The sequence below is a fragment of the Oryctolagus cuniculus genome, chromosome 1 (assembly GCF_051225735.1).
Source record: "Oryctolagus cuniculus isolate XC-2025 breed Fujian yellow rabbit chromosome 1, ASM5122573v1, whole genome shotgun sequence".
NCBI lineage: Eukaryota > Metazoa > Chordata > Mammalia > Lagomorpha > Leporidae > Oryctolagus > Oryctolagus cuniculus.
The window spans coordinates 208,070,545-208,088,890 of NC_142867.1; the positions used below are offsets into that span (position 1 = coordinate 208,070,545).

General features: G+C 40.6%; 1 protein-coding gene and 2 pseudogenes across 2 annotated transcripts in view; 1 reads left to right on the top strand and 2 right to left on the bottom strand.

Moving 5' to 3' along the window:
• Positions 1 to 981: 981 nt before the first annotated feature.
• SMC2 (structural maintenance of chromosomes 2) overlaps positions 982 to 18,346 on the top strand; it is a 79,257-nt gene continuing 61,892 nt past the window's right edge. The window contains exons 1-9 of one of the 2 annotated variants that reach the window (XM_051843475.3): positions 982 to 1,442; positions 2,235 to 2,431; positions 3,011 to 3,160; positions 6,283 to 6,405; positions 8,113 to 8,151; positions 13,226 to 13,336; positions 13,526 to 13,570; positions 14,808 to 15,041; positions 15,594 to 15,743. In XM_051843475.3, the coding sequence (XP_051699435.1) occupies positions 2,264 to 2,431; positions 3,011 to 3,160; positions 6,283 to 6,405; positions 8,113 to 8,151; positions 13,226 to 13,336; positions 13,526 to 13,570; positions 14,808 to 15,041; positions 15,594 to 15,743 (1,020 nt within the window). In that variant the 5' untranslated portion in view covers positions 982 to 1,442; positions 2,235 to 2,263. Of the gene's footprint in view, positions 1,443 to 2,231; positions 2,432 to 3,010; positions 3,161 to 6,282; positions 6,406 to 8,112; positions 8,152 to 13,225; positions 13,337 to 13,525; positions 13,571 to 14,807; positions 15,042 to 15,593; positions 15,744 to 18,346 lie in introns of those variants that run through there. The other variant, XM_051843481.3, reaches the window with a different exon arrangement.
• LOC138847677 (nuclear autoantigenic sperm protein pseudogene) lies at positions 10,372 to 11,558 on the bottom strand (annotated as a pseudogene).
• Positions 11,509 to 12,721, bottom strand: LOC127490521 (nuclear autoantigenic sperm protein pseudogene; annotated as a pseudogene).

Sequence of the window (18,346 nt, forward strand, 5' to 3'; positions counted from 1 at the left end):
TTGTGAAACACACCCCAAGGGTGCTCCTCTGCCCTCTCCAGCACTGACCAGAACACTGGAAGTTGTCAACTAGCAATAACCTTACACTACACCTGCCCATGCCTTGATCTTGCACTTCAGTCACCCAAATGGGGAGGAACACATTTCTGTAGTTCGTACGCTAGTCAGTCTGTGGTGTCCCGTCATAGACGCTCAAAGGGACCGACACCCTGAAAATGAATAACGGGGCACTGTCTTTTTGTACCTCATCTAGAGTAAGACAGCAACTCTAATTCAGTAACATCCACATGCTCAAATATGTGTAAATCCGACGTTTTTGTTAAAAGAAAACTTAAACAGGATTGGTTATTGGTAGCCCCGGACCTGTAGACCATGTGTGCTCTAGAACTAGACTACCAGTGAAGAATTCCAAGTTTCTCAGCTTACTATTTAGATAGACTGCTTCACCCTTCTGTGACCGTTTACTCGTGTGTAAAAGGGTTTCAGAGCATGGCCCTGAGGATTTTAGAACCACCCTCGGAACGGACCCTAGTGCACAATGATTAACTGTTGTAAGGAGTTTCCAGAAAGCTTCCCTGAAATGTTGGGCCTGCCACTGCTTATTGCACAGCTCTTAAGTGCAAGGAGGTGAGCATCTATGGGCCCAGAACCTACTACTCGCCCTTCCGTTTTCCCAGACTGCGAACAGCTCCCCGGCAGCGAGTATCCGCGTCTCTACCCGCAGGCCTGGGTCAGTAGGCGGCGAGGGGCGGAGCCACGACCCCCGCCACTGCCCAGTAACGCCAGCGCCTCCCAGTTCCCACCAAACTACAGCTTCTATTTCCAGCAACTTGAGCCACACTCCGAGGATATTTTGATGCTTCTAAAACCCTCCGCCACTATAGCTTTAACCCCACAGCACCCAGCACCTGCGAGCGCCGGCCCGCCCTCGCGAAGGCGGGATTTCCAGGCTGCGGCCCGCGGCCGGAAGGGGCCTGAGGCGGGGCGGGGCGGGCGAATCGCGAGGCCCCGAGGTCTCGGCGTGGGGCTGCCCGCTTTATGCCGGACACCAGTGTCAGCAGATAGCACCTTCTCGTTCAGTTCTCAGGGCCACGCCGTGACCTCTTCGGAGGCACAGTTCTCAGAATTGTTTTTTCTATCGTCCTGTCCCTTTTGTCGTTGGAGTGGAGGGAAAAGACTAAACCTTCAAGCCAGGCAGCTCGTAGGCACCAGCAGAGGAAATAAGCAGCGGAGGTGGGGTCCTTAGCTCGCGCCGAAATTCAAAGGAATAAATAGTTCGGGCGCGGGTGTTGGGTGTGCGGCCGGTGTCGTAGCCGCTATGGTGGGGTTTGCCTCGTAGCACCGGAGCCTGGCGAGGTTGGTTCACCCGTCACCGTACTCGTGACCTGGAGGAGGTTTTTGGGCGCTTCGAGCCCAGGCGGCCTGTGACAGCAGCGAGGCCGGTGGGTTTGCGCGGCTGATTGGGCCCGGCCTGACGTCCTGGCGGGAGAGGGGGTGGGAGGAGGCCGAGTAGCTAGGATGCATCTGTAGGTGCTAACTGGGAGTAAAGGCTAGCTGCTATCCGGCCTTGCAGGCGCGCGAGCAAGTGTAGTCAGAAAGTTCTGAGGCAGCTGCCTGGAAAATAGGAGCTCGATCAGTCTTTAATAAGGAGAATCTGTGAGGACCCCGCATGCCCGCTGCCTCAGGTATTGTATGCGGAGGTAACAGTGGTGGAAGCAGGCGAAGATCCTTGCTACAGGAACTGATGATGAGTGGGTGAATATAGTGTAGTGCCCGCATTTAGTGTCGCGAAGGAAAAAGCTGACGGAGGGGGCTTTTTACATAGGGATGTCAGAAGGGGCCCCACCAAGGTGACATTTGTACAACATCTGAGAGCGGTAGGGAGCCATACCAGTGGGCAGAGAGGATGAGATGTGAAGTAACTAGTGGACTCCGTTAGCTAGAGAATAAAAGAGCAAGGCCAGCCAGTAGATGGAAAAGTAATGAAGCGCTAGGACTTCCAGGCTGACCAGTTTAACCCCCAGGTAGCAGCTCTTTGCCATTTTTCAGTTGATTAATCTCTATGTCAGAGAAGGTAGTTTGTCAAGTGGCTGATTTATTTCTGTCGCCCTGTCGTTCTTGTTTTAGTTTCAGATTCCCTGTGATTCCAGGTTTGCATTCCATTGCGTTCCATTTACCTGGAGTTCTTTCTCGTTTGTACAGAACTAACTTGTGGCCTGTTTGATTCCTAGCAGAGGTTTGCCTGCCCAAGGCACTATTGAAAATGCATATTAAGTCAATCATTCTTGAAGGATTCAAGTCCTATGCCCAGAGGACTGAAGTCAATGGTTTTGACCCCCTCTTCAATGCCATCACTGGTTTAAATGGTAGTGGGAAATCTAACATCCTGGACTCCATCTGTTTCTTGCTGGGCATTTCCAACCTATCTCAGGTAAAATGTAAACTTTCAGATTTATGTGAATTTAAGTTTGCATAAGTGAATCCTTAACTGAACTTGGGAAACCATTGTCAATGTTCTCTTTATTTGCAATTTTGCACTTGTGTGAATTATCTCATACCTCGTTGCAGCCTTTAAGGAAAGTATTATTCCATCTATTAAATGCGGCAATAAAAACGTGGATTACCTATGACTCATCCTCTTAAGATATTTGGGATTAACATTCAAATTGAGACATTTAACTTAAAGGCAGTCTTATTTCAGGATATGTATTTCCTCCCTATATGAAAAGCCTTTTCATGATCTGATGGATATTGGCTGACTAATGAAATTCATAGCACTGAATCCCCTTTTAGTCTTGCAAATTTTGTCAAGAAATGAGTAAAATTCAGAATTGAAATTGTTCTCTTGAGAAAGGTACCCAGTGCAAGTTGTTGCCCAGAGTTTGCTTGCCAGTAAATGTAACTGCCTTGCTTATCTACTTAATGGGGGAAATTTCCAATAGCAAAGGGCCCGTTTTTAGTGCTACTTTGTACAGTATGTGGTTTTAAAATTGATAAATGTTTATTTTAGGTGCGAGCTTCTAATTTACAAGATTTGGTTTACAAAAATGGGCAGGCTGGTATTACCAAAGCCTCAGTGTCAATCACCTTTGATAATTCTGACAAAAAGCAGAGTCCTTTAGGATTTGAAGTTCATGATGAAATCACAGTAACAAGGCAGGTGAGTGGCAGCCAAACATGTAGACATCCTGAAAGCTTCATGCCTGATGTGCTGTTGTGGAAATATAACTTTGTAGAAAATGTTTGACAGAGAAATTCTTGAGCAAAATTGTTTCATTGAATAATGGCTAGATTCCTTAAGAGTAACTTCCTTTTGCAGTCACGTGCTACATAATGACATTTCAGTGACAGACCACGTGAATTATATGACCCATATTATCATTCCCATGTTATATCACCAACTAATGACATAGCCTTCTTTATCTTGTATAAATATGTTCTATGATATTTAGGAAACCATGAAATCACCTAATGATATATTTTTCAGATCACGTTTCTGTAGTTAAGTGACATTTGACTGTATTAAATTTTAATCATGCAGCTGCCACCATTGACTAAGAAGCTGAAAGATCTGATCTGAAAAGCCATCCATTTAGTATAAGAACTCAACCATACTTGAATCTGTGCTTAAATGCCTGTGTTACCTGCAATTTTGCTGTCTTCTGAGATAACCTGTTACTTTTTTTTTTTGACAGTTCTTGTTAGAAAATTACTCCTCTATTAATTCAGCCAAAGTCTGCTCTTTTAAAATTTTATATGTCGGCCGGCGCCGCGGCTCAATAGGCTAATCCTCCTCCTAGCGGCACCGGCACACCAGGTTCTAGTCCCGGTCGGGGCGCCGGATTCTGTCCCGGTTGCCCCTCTTCCAGGCCAGCTCTCTGCTGTGGCCAGGGAGTACAGTGGAGGATGGTCCAGGTCCTTGGGCCCTGCACCCTATGGGAGACCAGGAGAAGCACCTGGCTCCTGCCTTCGGATTAGCGCAGTGCACCGGCCACAGCACGCTGGCCGCGGCGGCCATTGGAGGGTGAACCAACAGCAAAGGAAGACCTTTCTCTCTGTCTCTCTCTCTCACTGTCCACTCTGCCTGTAAAAAAAAAAAAAAAAAAAAAAAAAATTATGTCATTCTTGGTCCCTTTGGAAAGCACCGAGAGTAAATCTTCTTTGTTCCATACTTCAATATTTAAGTGACATGCAAGTTTAAATGTTTTCCAAGAAAATATTGCCAAGTCTTTCACTTGATACTTGCTTCTAGTTCCTTCACTTGGCCAGATCACAGCAAGTAAACTTCGTATGGTGTTGCCCTACTCCAAACCCCTCTATTTTTTTAATACATGGTGCCTCGAATTTAGTGTACCAGAATAGGTACAGTTACAACAGAAGTAAGTGTAATTATTACGTCTTTCATTTTAGTACCCCACTTCTGTTCTTCCCAATATGTCAATTGTTTTGTAGTACATTGGAAATTCCTAACAGATGTATTTGAAATCACTCTAATTTTTCCATGTCTGTTACTACTTAATCATGTAACTGCCATTTATGTATGTATGTATGCAGATTTGTTTTCTTTTTTTAAAGATTTATTTCTTTGAAAGGCAGAGTTACAGAGAGAGGGAAAGAGAGATCTTCATGTGCTGGTTCACTCCCCAAATGGCTGCAATAGCCAGGGCTAGGTTAGGCCAAAACCAGGAACCAGCTTATCTGGGTCTCCCATGTGGGTGGCAGAGACCCAAACACTTGGACCATCTTCTGCATTCCTAGGGCCATCAGCAGGTACCTGAATCATAAGTAGAGCAGCTGGGACTTCAACTTGCACCCATATGGGATGTCGGCATCCTAGGCAACAGCTTAACTTGCTACACCATATCACTGGCCCCATATGCAGGTTTTTTAAACAAATGCAGGACTTAACATATGTCCCCTAAATTTTTTCTTATGATCAGTGTTTCCATTCAGCATGTTAAAATTTTGGTTGTTAAAAATTCTGTGAACTCCCATTTATTCTCCATCTTAGTGTTATATCTCAGGGATTTTTTTCCCCTCCGTTTAAGAAGTGTCTGATTAAAAAAATTACTGACCAAATTGAGTCAGAATTTTGTTTTATATCACTAGGCATCCATCAAATAATCCCCCTTTTGGAATTATCACCAAGTCTGTTACTTCTCTAACTAATTGTTCCTGCTTTCTTTCTGATCATTAACCTGTACCTTCATCACAACTTTGTTACAAAGTTCTGGTTAAATTTCTCAGAGCCATTCTAGGGCTGTTGAGTATTTTAATGTTTGAACCACCAACCTCACAATCTTATCAGGAAAATAAAAGAACTAACATTTATTTAGTAGTTGTTAAGCACTTGATGTGTACTGGATATTCTTTTTTGGTTTTGTTTTTTTTTTTTTTTAAGAAATTTATTTATTTAAGAAAGAGAGGTCTTCCCTCCACTGGTTCACTTTCTAAATGGTCACAACGGCCGGAACTGAGTTGTTCCAGAGCCAAGAGATTCTTCTGGGTCTCCCATGCAGGTGCAGGAGCCCAAGCACTTGGGCCAGGACATCAGCAGGGAACTGAATCCAAGTGGAGCAGCTGGGACTCAAACTGGTGCCCATATGGGATGCCAGCACTGCAGGCTGGGATTTTAACCTGCTAAGCCACAACACTGGGCCTTGTACTGGATATTCTTGAATCCACTGGATATGCAGAAAAAAAACAGATGAGCAGTAGTCTTTAAAGATCTTAAAACTTGGTGGTGACACAATTATATGCAGTTATATGATTCAGTAGATTATAAACAAGACAATGAACTCATACTGAAATTCTGCTCTTTTAAGTAGTTGAAAATCATGTCTTTATTAATCGCTTTTAGAATCATTTCAAGAATTGATTCTAGACTACTTGTCTGTGGCTTTTAGTATCTGACTTCTGTTTCCGTGAAAAAGTAGAGAAGAGGGGTTAACTTATAAGTGCGAAAAAATTGCAGAAAGAAGGTGACTAGGAGAGGAAAATACATTTTACACATCCTTGAAAACTTAAAGCTGGAAGTGACCTTAGAGACTTAGTACTCCCCAGGGAAAGTTAAAATGCTTGCATGTGATTACGTAACTTCTCAGCAAAGTCCCTGGATTAGAGGTTAGTTGTTCTGTGTCATGCCTCTTCACTGTTAACTCAGGATTGCTTTCATTTACCATTAGGGGACAGAGCAAATAAAGGTAGTGTACTTGGTAATTTATTGTATTAGCATAAAATATACGTGTACATTTATATTTTCTTAAAATGCTTCCATTTTAGGTGGTTATTGGTGGCAGAAACAAATATTTAATCAATGGAGTAAACGCAAACAACACCAGAGTACAGGATCTCTTCTGTTCTGTTGGTCTTAATGTTAACAACCCCCACTTTCTCATCATGCAGGTATTGTTTGTGTGTGTCTGGAGGGTGGGGTATTGATATCTCTTTCAAAATGATTTTGACATCTCTTAAGTTACTATTATGGAATGCTGTTTTTACATCTTCAATTTTTTTTATCTATTATGCTGTGTCTTGGTACCTATTAAGTAAGAAATGTGGTTTAGTTATTGGTCCATTGTATTTTGTACATTTAAATTTTGTTTCAATTTTAGTATATGTGCTTCCGAAGCGAGCACTGTACATTTAAATTTTGAAGAATGGCCAGAAACAATTTTTTTTTAAAGCTTTTTTTATTTTATTTGAAAGGCAGAGTTACAGAGAGGCAGAGACAGAGAGAGAAAAAGGTCTTCCATCCACTGGTTCACTCCCCAGATGGCCGCAACAGCCAGGGCTGCATTGATCTGAAAGCTTCCTCCGGGTCTTCCACCCACATGCAGGGACCCAAGGACTTGGGCCACCTTCTACTGTCTTCCCAGGCCATAACAGAGAGCTAGATGGGAAGTGGAGAAACCAGGACTCCAACCGGTGCCCACATAGGATACCGGCACTGCAGGTGGCAGCTTTACTTGATACGCCACAATGCGAGTCCTGCAATTTTCCTTAATTGTATTTTGTTACTACAAGAACAATACATGCTGACTTCCAAAAACTTGCTATAATATGTTCTTTTAAATTACTGGATTAAAGCATTTTATTATTTCAGGCATATACGTTTGAATAATTTTCTTTTTTTAGAGATCAATATACATGAAAAGTAAAGTATAATGTTATTTTGTACTTATAACATATTTCACTTGACTCTATATTGAGAGTCACAGAAAAGTCAGTGGTGGGATCCTGGTGGGGCCAGGTCTTAGTCCAACTTGTACTGCTATAACAATATCACTGGGTAAATTATAAACAATGCTTATTTAGCTCATTGTACCAGAGATTGAGAAGTTCAAGAACATGACACTGGTATCTGGTAAGAGCTGCATCATCCATGATGGAAAGCATAAGATCAAGGAGAGCTAATCCCACTCTCTAAAACCTTCCTACTCGTGTGATGACGACATTAAGTCTAATTAATCCTAATTGCTTCTAAATTAGGCCCTACTTCCCAACACATAAACTTTGGCGACATTCAAAACGTAGCAAACAAAAATAAAAATATTTTCACTACAGTACATAACAAATTTCATAGCTGAAAATTCACTTCAAGTGAATCCACATCTAAGCAGTATGATCTTCTGTAACCTGGTGTACAGATTTTGTTTGGGTAATGAATTGTGATTTTCTGGCATTGAAATAAAATATTTTATTCCTAGAACTGTGTCATCTGTTTCATAAAATCTTTGAGGTCTGTTATGCAAAAATCGAATAATGTTCACTGATTATGCTAAAGATTATTTATATACTTGCTTTAGAATTGGACACATTATTAATGGTCTAAGATTATAACAATAAAACATTTCATTTGTATTATTTAATAATTTAGGCAATTTGTATCATGTATAAGTGAGAAAGTGAATACCAGAGTTCCAAAGTTCTGCAAGTATAAAGTACCTTTGGTCTCAAATCTCACAAAAGCTTTTTTATATTGGTAGAAGAAAAACCTTTTCAATGATGGGTTTGTGGAGATACAGTACTTTGAATACAGATAAACTTAAAACCTTTCCTTTACATTTTCTGTAATTTGTTACAATAATAAATTTCCTATTTTGTTTTCAGGGCAGAATTACAAAAGTATTGAATATGAAGCCTCCAGAGGTAAGAGTACTATTTATGGACAATAAAAATAGGAATTTTAAATGTTGTTTTAGTTGTCTTGGCAGTCAGCTTTTTAAAATAGCAATTTATATTAAAATTCTTGGAAACATTGTTTATTTAGGAATGATTAATAAAGAAAGTTTGGTTAGTTGGCACTGTGCCCAGTATTATAAAACAATTTTGAGTGTGTCAAGCAGCCTTGTTCAGTTGGTATTCCATGTCAGTATTAATTTTGTAGAGAAACTAACAGTTTGTGTGAAATTAAATCATTTCATACAATTAGTTGTGTAGGGATTTGGAATATTTTTTGTTATTTTGAAGATTTATTTATTTATTTGAAAGCTAGAGTTAATAGAAAAGGAGAGACAGAGAGATCTTCAATCTACTGGTTTATTCCCCGACAATGGCCAAGGCTGGGCCAGGCCAATGCCAGGGTCAGGAGCTTCTTCTGGATCTTCATATGGGTGCAATTGCCGAGGCCCGGGGACGTGGGCCATCTTCCATAAACCCCCACCCCCAGAGGGGGAACGTTGAAGAGGGGCTGGAATGGAAGTGGAACAGCCAGGACTCAAACTGGCACCCATATGAGATGCTGGCACTGTAGGCTGCAGCTTAACCCACTGTGCCACAGCGCTGTCCCCTGGGCCTTAGGATTTAATTTCTCTTTGGGCCACCAAACACTTGAAACACACAACACTTGAAAAGTGTTGTTAAGAGGGAATGAATATTTTGTATATTATATATATTTACATAGCTTTCTATTAAGAATATTGATGACAGTACTAGTCTGCTTCAGAGTATAGATGATTCTCATTTTCTTTATATAACATTTTAGGGCAAGAGTGGGGAACATCCAACAGGCTGTATAAGGCCCACAAAATCATTTCATCTGGCCCTCCCAAGGGAACTGCAGGCAGAAATTAAAATTTAATCTATAGAACAGACTAATTTTTTTAATTGATATTTTGTATGGCTCATGGTCTATGTTATAAATATCTATATGGTCTTTGGCAGAGGAAGGATACCCCTTCCCCACCTTAAGGGGAAACATCTAATTGTATTTTACTTATTTATTTATTTTTAAAGATTTATTTATTTATTTGAAACTCAGAGTTAAACAGAGAGAGGAGAGGCAGAGGGGTTAGGGAGAGGGGTCTTCCATTTGCTGGTTCAGTCCCCAATTGGCCGCAATGGCCGGAGCTGCGCCAATCTGAAGCCAGGAGCCAGAAGCTTCTTCTGGGTCTTCCACACGAGTGCAGGGGCTCAAGGACTTGGGCCATCTTCCACTGCTTTCCCAGGCCATGGCAGAGTGCTGGATAGGAAGTGGAGCAGCCAGATCTTGAACCGGCACCCATATGGTTGTCGGTGCTTCTGGCCAGGTTATTAATCTGCTGCACCACAGCGCCAGCCCCTTTATTTTTTTTTTTAATGCATTTATTTGAAAGGTAGACTGAGAGAGACAGAGATTTTCTTTCTATCTGCTAGTTCACTCTTCGAGTTTTCTGCAACAGCCAGCTCTGGGCCAGGCTGAAGCCAGGAGTCAGGAACTCCATCCAGATCTCTCATGTGGGTGGCAGGAACCCAAGTACTTGGGAATCATCCACTAATTTCCCAGCAACATAGGAGGAAGCTGGATCAGAAACAGAGCAGCTAGAATTCAATGGGTTTTCAGATAATGGGGTGCCAGAATCACAAGCTGTGACTTAACCCACTGTGCCATAATGCCAGCCCCAGGAAACTTCTAATTGGAAAACTTGGAAATAGTAAAAATCTTAGTGGGTTCCAGAGAAGAAAGATTCCTTTTGTGATATGAATTGATGAGCAGAAACTTCAAGACAAAGGCGTGCTGACAGTGTTGTCCTTATAAAATTATAGTTAATATTTGTGTTTTTCAGAGTTCTTTACACATGTTTTGTTTAATTCTTAATGATGCTATAGATACTGTAAGTGCTTTGGATGAAGAAACAGGTGCAGATAAAATTAAGTTGCTTGTCCAATTTCTTAAAGCATGTGTCACAGTTGGAAGGCCAGCGTTACTGCTGTACCTCACCTTCATTGGCATAAAAGGACTGACTGGAAAAGAATTTTAAGTACAAACTCCCAAAATGAAAGCTAATAATGGCAACTTTTTCTTTACTTTTTTTAGATTTGTATTTGAAGTAATAAAGGGGGGAGGAATTAATGGCTTTAAGATGTTTTTGTGCCTTGGTTTTTTGTTTATAGTGTTTATTGATGTTACACAAAAAGAATACCCTAAAAGTGAAAAAAACACATTACATACAAAAGAGATTTCCCTTGGGAGGAAGGCTCTGCCCACTCTAAACGGTAGCTCCAGCCTCTAGCGTCCTCTCCACTTGCTGCTCAGCTTTCAGTCTGATTCTCAGCTGCCTCTTTTTTTCTGAAACTTGTTTTCCACTGAGGAGAGCAGCCATTGCCTCCTTTCACCTCTGCCTCTTGTTTGGCTTTCTGTGCATCGTCTTTCTGGGGACTTGTTCCTCTGGTTTCCTTTCCGACAAGGTGGGGAATATCAGTCACACCGTTTGATGAAGAACCACCATTTGTTCGGCTTTGTACTGAGGAGCTTCCTCCAGTGGGAGTGAAAACTCAAATAGAGCTCCCCACCAGAGAAGCTTCGAGAGCTTATTCAGCTACATTCCCTTTATGGTGGGATTCCTTTGCATCTTGTGTTTTCTTTCATTTCAGGGGCAGTTCTTTCAGCTCCTCAAACTCTTACATTTAGTAGGTGACCCTTCAGCCTCCTCCATCTGCTCGTTGAGTTTAGCCATTTTCTTCTTAATGACATCAGTAGATTTGCTGAACTGTGCCACTTCCTCATTTACTGAGAGTTGTAGCCATAAGCCAACCCCAGTGGGGTCACTGCAAGGAGACAATGATGGGGTTCCAGGTACTGCTGGTGCAAGTTTAGACAAGCTTAGAACTCTTCTACAGCTTGGATGTAATCACCAGGGTCCACTTCAACTTCTCCAAGTTTAGGATGTTCCCGTGTATCCTAAAGTTCAGCTTATGTTTTTTGCCTTTTAAAATGATCTTTGCTAAATCCTGCATATTCCAAGCAAATTCTAGGTTCCCAGTCTCCTTTTCATTTTCTTAAAGAGATTTGTCAATAGCTGAATCTTTGGGTGTTTCTTCAGTCTTGTGATTTTATTTATCTGCTTTTGAACCTTCAGTTTCCTCACCCCCTTTCATCTATTCTCTGTCTGCTGTCTCTTTGTTAGCAGCTGTCGTTAACTGTCTTCAGTGATTTCTTGGTTTCAGCCCCATCATCAGCAGTCTCATATTCTCATTTGTAGCTTAGCCTGCTGGCTAGGAACTAGCTCTGCCCTGACCTCTAGTTCTGAGCCATCTTTTTTTCCTCTCAATCCTGCAAAAGTCTGTGGATCAGCAGAAGCTCTGCAGCTGCAAGTTCATACCATCATTAGAGACAGCTGTGGTCTCCTGCCCAGGCTCCTGAGATTCTTCTGGTCTCACCCTGCATCTGGGCCTCTGTAGCCTTTGTTGTCCTGACGGGTGGCTTTTCTAGAAGAGGCACTTCCTGCCCTACTAAGATGTTCATTGAGAACAGCCTTTTCTGTTTCATTTTCAGAGGTGGTTACCTGCTCCTTTGCTTCTACATCCACTGCAGTGTCCTGCTTTTCTGAATTCAACAGGCTGCTCTTCTGCAGCGTCTTTTGACTTCTGTCTGCTTACAATTGCCTCTCTGCTTCTGCTGTCCTCTTTTTATCTCTGCACTCTTCTTGGTCCAGAAACTGATTTTCCTTCCTCAGTATCTAGTGCTTCCTGTTCTGGCTTCCCCAAAGTGACCTCAGCTTTGTTCAGCCCTTCTGGTGCTGTAGTTCCTTTTGCCCCTTTGGAGGTTTCAGTTATCTGAAACATTGTCTTGTAGCTTCTCTGTAGGCTCACTTAAGTCCTTATCTTCTATTCTACCATTCTCCATTTCACTTCTCGGGCTTTGATGGAGACTTGCCGCCTTTTTGTGTGTGTTCTTGGCATCAGAAACCCATTTTCTCAACTCTTCCCTTGCTTCCTCAGGTATATTTTCATTTTGTACCAGAGATTCATCTTCTGTTTGTCTCATTTTTCCTCTTCCATGTGTACTTCCAAGGCGTTTTCCCAACATACCATTCTCTGTTCTGATAATTCCAAAAGTGATTTTCCATAGAAAAAGAAGACTTCTCCACACTTGTTAGCTGTCCTCCCTATACACTGTTTCTTAAAAGGTTAGTTACTTCCTGGAATCACCAGATGCTTCTGTCTTAAACCCAATAGTTTCTTGGCTTTACTGTCCACATCAACACTCCCCACCTTATCTGCAGTGGTAGAAAAAACAAGAGCATCTTCAGTTTTGCAGCAGAAGCCAACTCCGTAGTGATGGGGGCAATGGCTGTGGACTGTTTCCATCATTCCCTCAAGGAGGTGGACCACTGAGTAGACCAGAGTCTGTGAGGGAAGCAGAGGCTTACTGGGATAGAAAATGGCAAATTCTGGATTTATGAATCCCAGAAACTTAGTGTACCAAAAAACTTGATTTTAGAAGAGTGAAGGCCAGAAATGTTTCTTGGAAATAAGAGCTATGGTAATCATCTGCATTTAAAAATGCATATATTTGCTTAGTTCCATTTTATTTGAAAGGCAGAAAGAGATCTTCATCTGCCGATTCCCTCCCTAAATGCTCTGCATACTGGGGGTAGGCCAGGCATAACCATGAGTCCAGAACTCAATCCAGGTTTCCCATGTGGGTGGCAAGAAACCAACTACATGAGTTGTCATCTTCTGGCTCCTATAGTGCACTTTAGCAGGAAGCAGGATTTGGAAGTGGTGCCAGAACTCAAACCCAGGCATTCCAGTATGGGATGAAGGCATCCCAAGTGATTTGTCTTAACCTCTGCTCCAAGTGTTTGCTTCCTAATATATGCATATTTACCTATTTAACTTTTACTTTGTACTAGGGCCGTTATTTTGGTTGCTTAGGGAGGCAGAGGCTATAATATATTTCATGTAAATTCCAATTAGAAATATTAAGAGTCTTAAAACATTAATACAATGATCATTTCAGATTTTATCCATGATAGAAGAAGCAGCTGGAACCAGGATGTATGAATACAAAAAAATAGCTGCCCAGAAAACTATAGAAAAAAAGGAGGCTAAGCTGAAAGAAATTAAGACGGTAATTAAATTCATATAAAACATTTTTGGAAAAGAGTGTAACTTTGCATTTGGGTTTTCTGCTTGTAAAGAGGGCTATTATTTATTTATTTATTTATTTATTCATTGGTTTTACAGCATCTTCAGTATTTTTAAAAATATTTTGATGATACTTTACATACTGAATATAGGGATTTTCTTTATTTTCTAGATACTTGAAGAAGAGATTACTCCAACCATTCAAAAATTAAAAGAGGTATATACTGCATATGTGAAGACAACCATTTAGAATGTCTCAAAAGTGGTGATGTATCTAAAATCAGTTACAGGGATGAAGTGTGTGTAACATTTCTTGGGGATCTGTCCCTGTGATTATATAAAGATTTAAAGTTAGTGCTTCATAATTCAACCTTTGTTTACAGAGGCTATGTACTTCATATCTACTAAGTCATAGTGATTTTGGACAACCATCTAGATCTCAGAAACTTATATGCTGTATGTTAATACTTTATTGAAGAGAAGGAAGTTTGGATTTTACTGGATAATTAGAATGAACTGGAACAACATTTTTTAAAAATGTAGCACTTAGTAACCCTCAGTGGTAATGAACATTAATAAGGTGGGATAATAGGATAATGTCTAGGATAATCTATAATTATTGATATGAAGACATTTTGTAAGTGGAAGGTACTGAAACCAAGGATTGGGTTTTCTCTGTAATCTGTAAAGCTCCAAACATAAAACTTGTGAAATCCGGAGTGCATTTATAGAGTATTAATTTGTAATATGTCCATTTAAGAACTCCTTAAATGTTCATAAAATGTTGGTACTTTTCAGAGCTGTTTTCTTTCTATATATATTTAAGGTGTTTTCCTTGTATGCATGATTTAGTAGAAAACATTGGATTTTGAGTTTAAATTTAGATTTCAGAGCTGACTTTGACACATTATTTCTAAATAAGACGATGTGGATGGGTCATTTAACCATATAGAAGTTGTTTCTTCATCTGCAAATAGAGAATTCAGTTGTTACTTTATTCCAGCAGGTTTTTAGGGGAATCGAGTTCAATAATGTGTGAGCAAGTACATGAGGTAATCCTTGAAAGAATGTTAGTAGGCACTTTGGGTAATACTACTACAAAATGCATTTGGTAACATACCACTGGAGGATGTGCAGCTTTTCTTTATTGATTCCTTATTAGACTAATTTATATACTTGTTATTACCCATTTATGAACCTCATGGCCACATTGCTTGTTAATCCCAACTGCCTGATTAACCGAGGATTCACTAGAAATGTCTTAATGCTGTCTAAAAAAGCCAGAGTTCTAATGTTTTTTGAAATTTTCTAATTTAAAATGTCAAGATCATTTAATATAAAGCAAAATTTCCATGTCATGAGAGTTTGGTACATATTGCTATAGTTTGATGTTTCCCAGTTCTATTTAAAAATATAGATTTTGAATTGCTCTTTATTTGTGACTTCTCTTTCAGGAAAGATCTTCCTATTTGGAGTACCAAAAAGTAATGAGAGAAATAGAACATTTGAGTCGTTTATATATTGCTTATCAGTTTTTGCTGGCTGAAGATACCAAAGAACGCTCAGCTGAAGAATTAAAAGAAATGCAGGATAAAATTGTAAAGCTTCAAGAAGAATTGTCTGAGAATGATAAAAAAATAAAGGCACTTAATCATGAAATAGAAGAATTGGAAAAAAGAAAAGATAAGGTCAGAATATGTAAATTACTGCAAAAAATACTACATTCTGTACACTAATTATTTAGGATTCACTTGGACATTGTTTTCCATGTTACTTTGTTCATCTTAAAGTAAGATAATGAAATATCTTATAAAGTAAATACTGCATATAGAAATTGCAGAAGAATGGCTGGCACTGTGGCATAGAAGGTTCAGCCTCTGCTTGCAGTGTCGGCATCCCATATAGGTTCCGGTTTGAGTTCCTGCTGCTACATTTCTGGTTCAGCTCCATGTTAACGTGCTTGGGAGAGCAGTGGAAGATGGCCTGTGTATTTTGGCCCCTGTTCCCACGTGGGAGACCCAACGAAGCTTCTGGCTTCTGCCTGGCGCAGTCCTGGCTGCAGCCATATGGGGAGTGAGTCTGCGGATGGAAGGTCTCTTTCCCTCTCTCTCCTCTCTCTGTATTTCTGACTTTGAAATAAATAAATAAATAAAATCTTTAAAAAAAAAATCACACAAGAAAAGGACAACACGAACAAGTATATTAAGTAGTTGAACCGAATAGAGTACATTTGATTACAGGAAATAGGAGGAATACTCCGGTCTTTGGAAGATGCTCTTGCAGAGGCTCAGCGAGTTAATACCAAATCCCAAAGTGCTTTTGACCTTAAGAAGAAAAACCTGGCAAGTGAAGAAAACAAACGCAAAGAGCTGGAAAAAAACATGGTCGAGGTAAGTGGCTAAAAAACGTCATTTAATTACCACTAATGTACATTTATCCATTGTGCTAATATTTAAGGTGTATCTACTGTGTACCTTGTTATTTGGGCTGGAGTTACAGCAGTGGACAAAATGGTAGAAAGTTACTACCTTGTGGTATAGTGGAGAAATGACTAAGAAAATACATAAATAAAATATATAATATGTCATACAGTGATAGCTGATGAGAATAAAATAAAATGGGGAAGAGAATTCATAGTTTAGAGGATGAAAGTTATGATTTAAGATTTTAAATTGGATAGATATTGAAATACGCAGCTACCATTAGCTTAGATAGATAAAAGGAAGAAGGTTTCATTGGGGAAAATATAGTGAAAGTAGTAGGCTTGAGATACCAATAAAATATCCTGAGTAGTGATGTTGATTAGGTAGTTAAATATATGAATATTGAATCTAGGCTTAAAATACAAATTTGAGGGTCATGAGTGTAAAAATAATATTTAAATCCATAAGACTAGATGACATTATCAGGATTGTGAGTTTATATGAGAAGAATTCTGAGTTTTGAGAGTTTGATTACTTCAACATATAAGAGTGTAAGACAAGAAGAATGAGCAGGTGGATCGGAAAAACTAAGAAAAATCATGCCAGTAAGTTGTACTGGAGACCAACTGAAAAAAATGTTTCAAAGACAAGTCACCGGTGATTTAAATTAGAGTGTATTTACACTCTCAGAATGGGAGCAGGAAAATGTTAAGAATGAGAGTAGATGACTCTTGAAAAGCTTTCTGATAGGAGAAGGATAAATAAGCTAATGGAAGGGTAACAGAAATAATGAGTTTTTTGAGGGGCTTGATTTTACATGAAGTAAGTAATAATGTTATATTTTAATTTTAAAAATCCAGCAAAGATGTCAACATTTGTGGTACAAGGAGAGGGATGAGATAATTGTTGAAACAAGCTCCTAAAGTAGCTGAGATGGGGCCAGTGCTGCAGCTCATTAGGCTAATCCTCCACCTTGCGGCGCCAGCACACCGGGTTCTAGTCCCAGTCGGGGTGACAGATTCTGTCCCGGTTGCCCCTCTTCCAGGCCAGCTCTCTGCTGTGGCCAGGGAGTGCAGTGGAGGATGGCCCAAGTGCTTGGGCCCTGCACCCCATGGGAGACCAGGAAAAGCACCTGGCTCCTGCCATTGGATCAGCGCAGTGTGCCGGCTGCCACGCGGTGGCCATTGGAGGGTGAACCAATGGCAAAAGGAGGACCTTTCATCTCTGTCTCTGTCTCTCACTGTCCACTTGCCTCTCAAAGAAAAAAAAAGTAGATGAGATGCGATAGAAACTGCTATACGGTTAGAGAAGGTAGCCTTTGTGACGAGTAGGAGTAGAGTAGGAGTAGGTCATCCATGGTGAGAGTCAGCTATACTGTTATGCATGTAGATGAGCAGTTCTGTGATTAGTGCTTATGAAAATATTCTTGAGGGTGAATCCTGTTCCAGTAAAGAATACACATTTGATGTTTTATCTTAAATATTAACTTCATTAAAATAAAGTAATTAATAGTACCTTAAATATTATAAATAAAGTATAAACTGTTCTGTTAGATACTTTTGCACAAAAATAAGTTATTGACTTCAGAACCAGTGGGATAAAAATTTAGACAGATTGTCAAAGCAAGATGAATGTGATGTCTGTTTCACCCTGCAGATGAAATTAGATCATCAAAAGTGTTTCTTTTGCTGCTGTTTTGTTTGTTTTTAAATCAGGCTCATAAAGCTCTGCCATGGTTTTGGTTCATTTTTTTTTTCCTTAATCTTGTTAGGTGCTTAAGACTTCTCACACAGTGACATGGAATACTGCATTTTTGTCTCCTTTTTTTTTTTTCCTTATTTATTTTTTGACAGGCAAGAGTGGACAGTGAGAGAGAGAGGGGAAGACAGAGAAAGGTCTTCCTTTGCCGTTGGTTCACCCTCCAATGGCCGCTGCGGCCAGCGCGCTGCGGCCGGTGCATGGCGCTGATCTGAAAGCAGGAGCCAGGAGCTTCTCCTGGTCTCCCATGCCGGTACAGGGCCCAAGCACTTGGGCCATCCTCCACTGCACTCCTGGGCCACAGCAGAGAGCTGGCCTGGAAGAGGGGCAACCGGGACAGAATCCAGCACCCCGACCGGGACTAGAACCTGGTGTGCTGGCGCCGCAAGGCGGAGGATTAGCCCATTGAGCCGCGGCGCTGGCCTGTCTCCTTTCTTATTCTTTTTGATTTCTAAATGTTAGCATGCCCCAGGGCTGGTACTCAGACATCTATTTACAATTGTTTCTGAGGTGATCTTATCTAGCCTGTAGCTCTAAATACTGTCCACATGTTGATGTCTTCCAAATCTATAACTGGACTTAACTCTTTCCCTGAACTCTGAATTAGTTTTATTGTGTATTGGTTACTAACTTGTCTGAGTCTAGTTATTGTTGTCTAGGGACAACAGAAGCCTAGAATTCACTGCAAGCTGGTCATCCAAGGCTCAGAAAAACTGCCTGGGGTGGGTGAAATCTTATTTGCATGTGCCCTATTAGCAACACTGCTGAGGGACCTCAGAAAGCAGCTGACTTGTATTTTATACTGTGGGGTG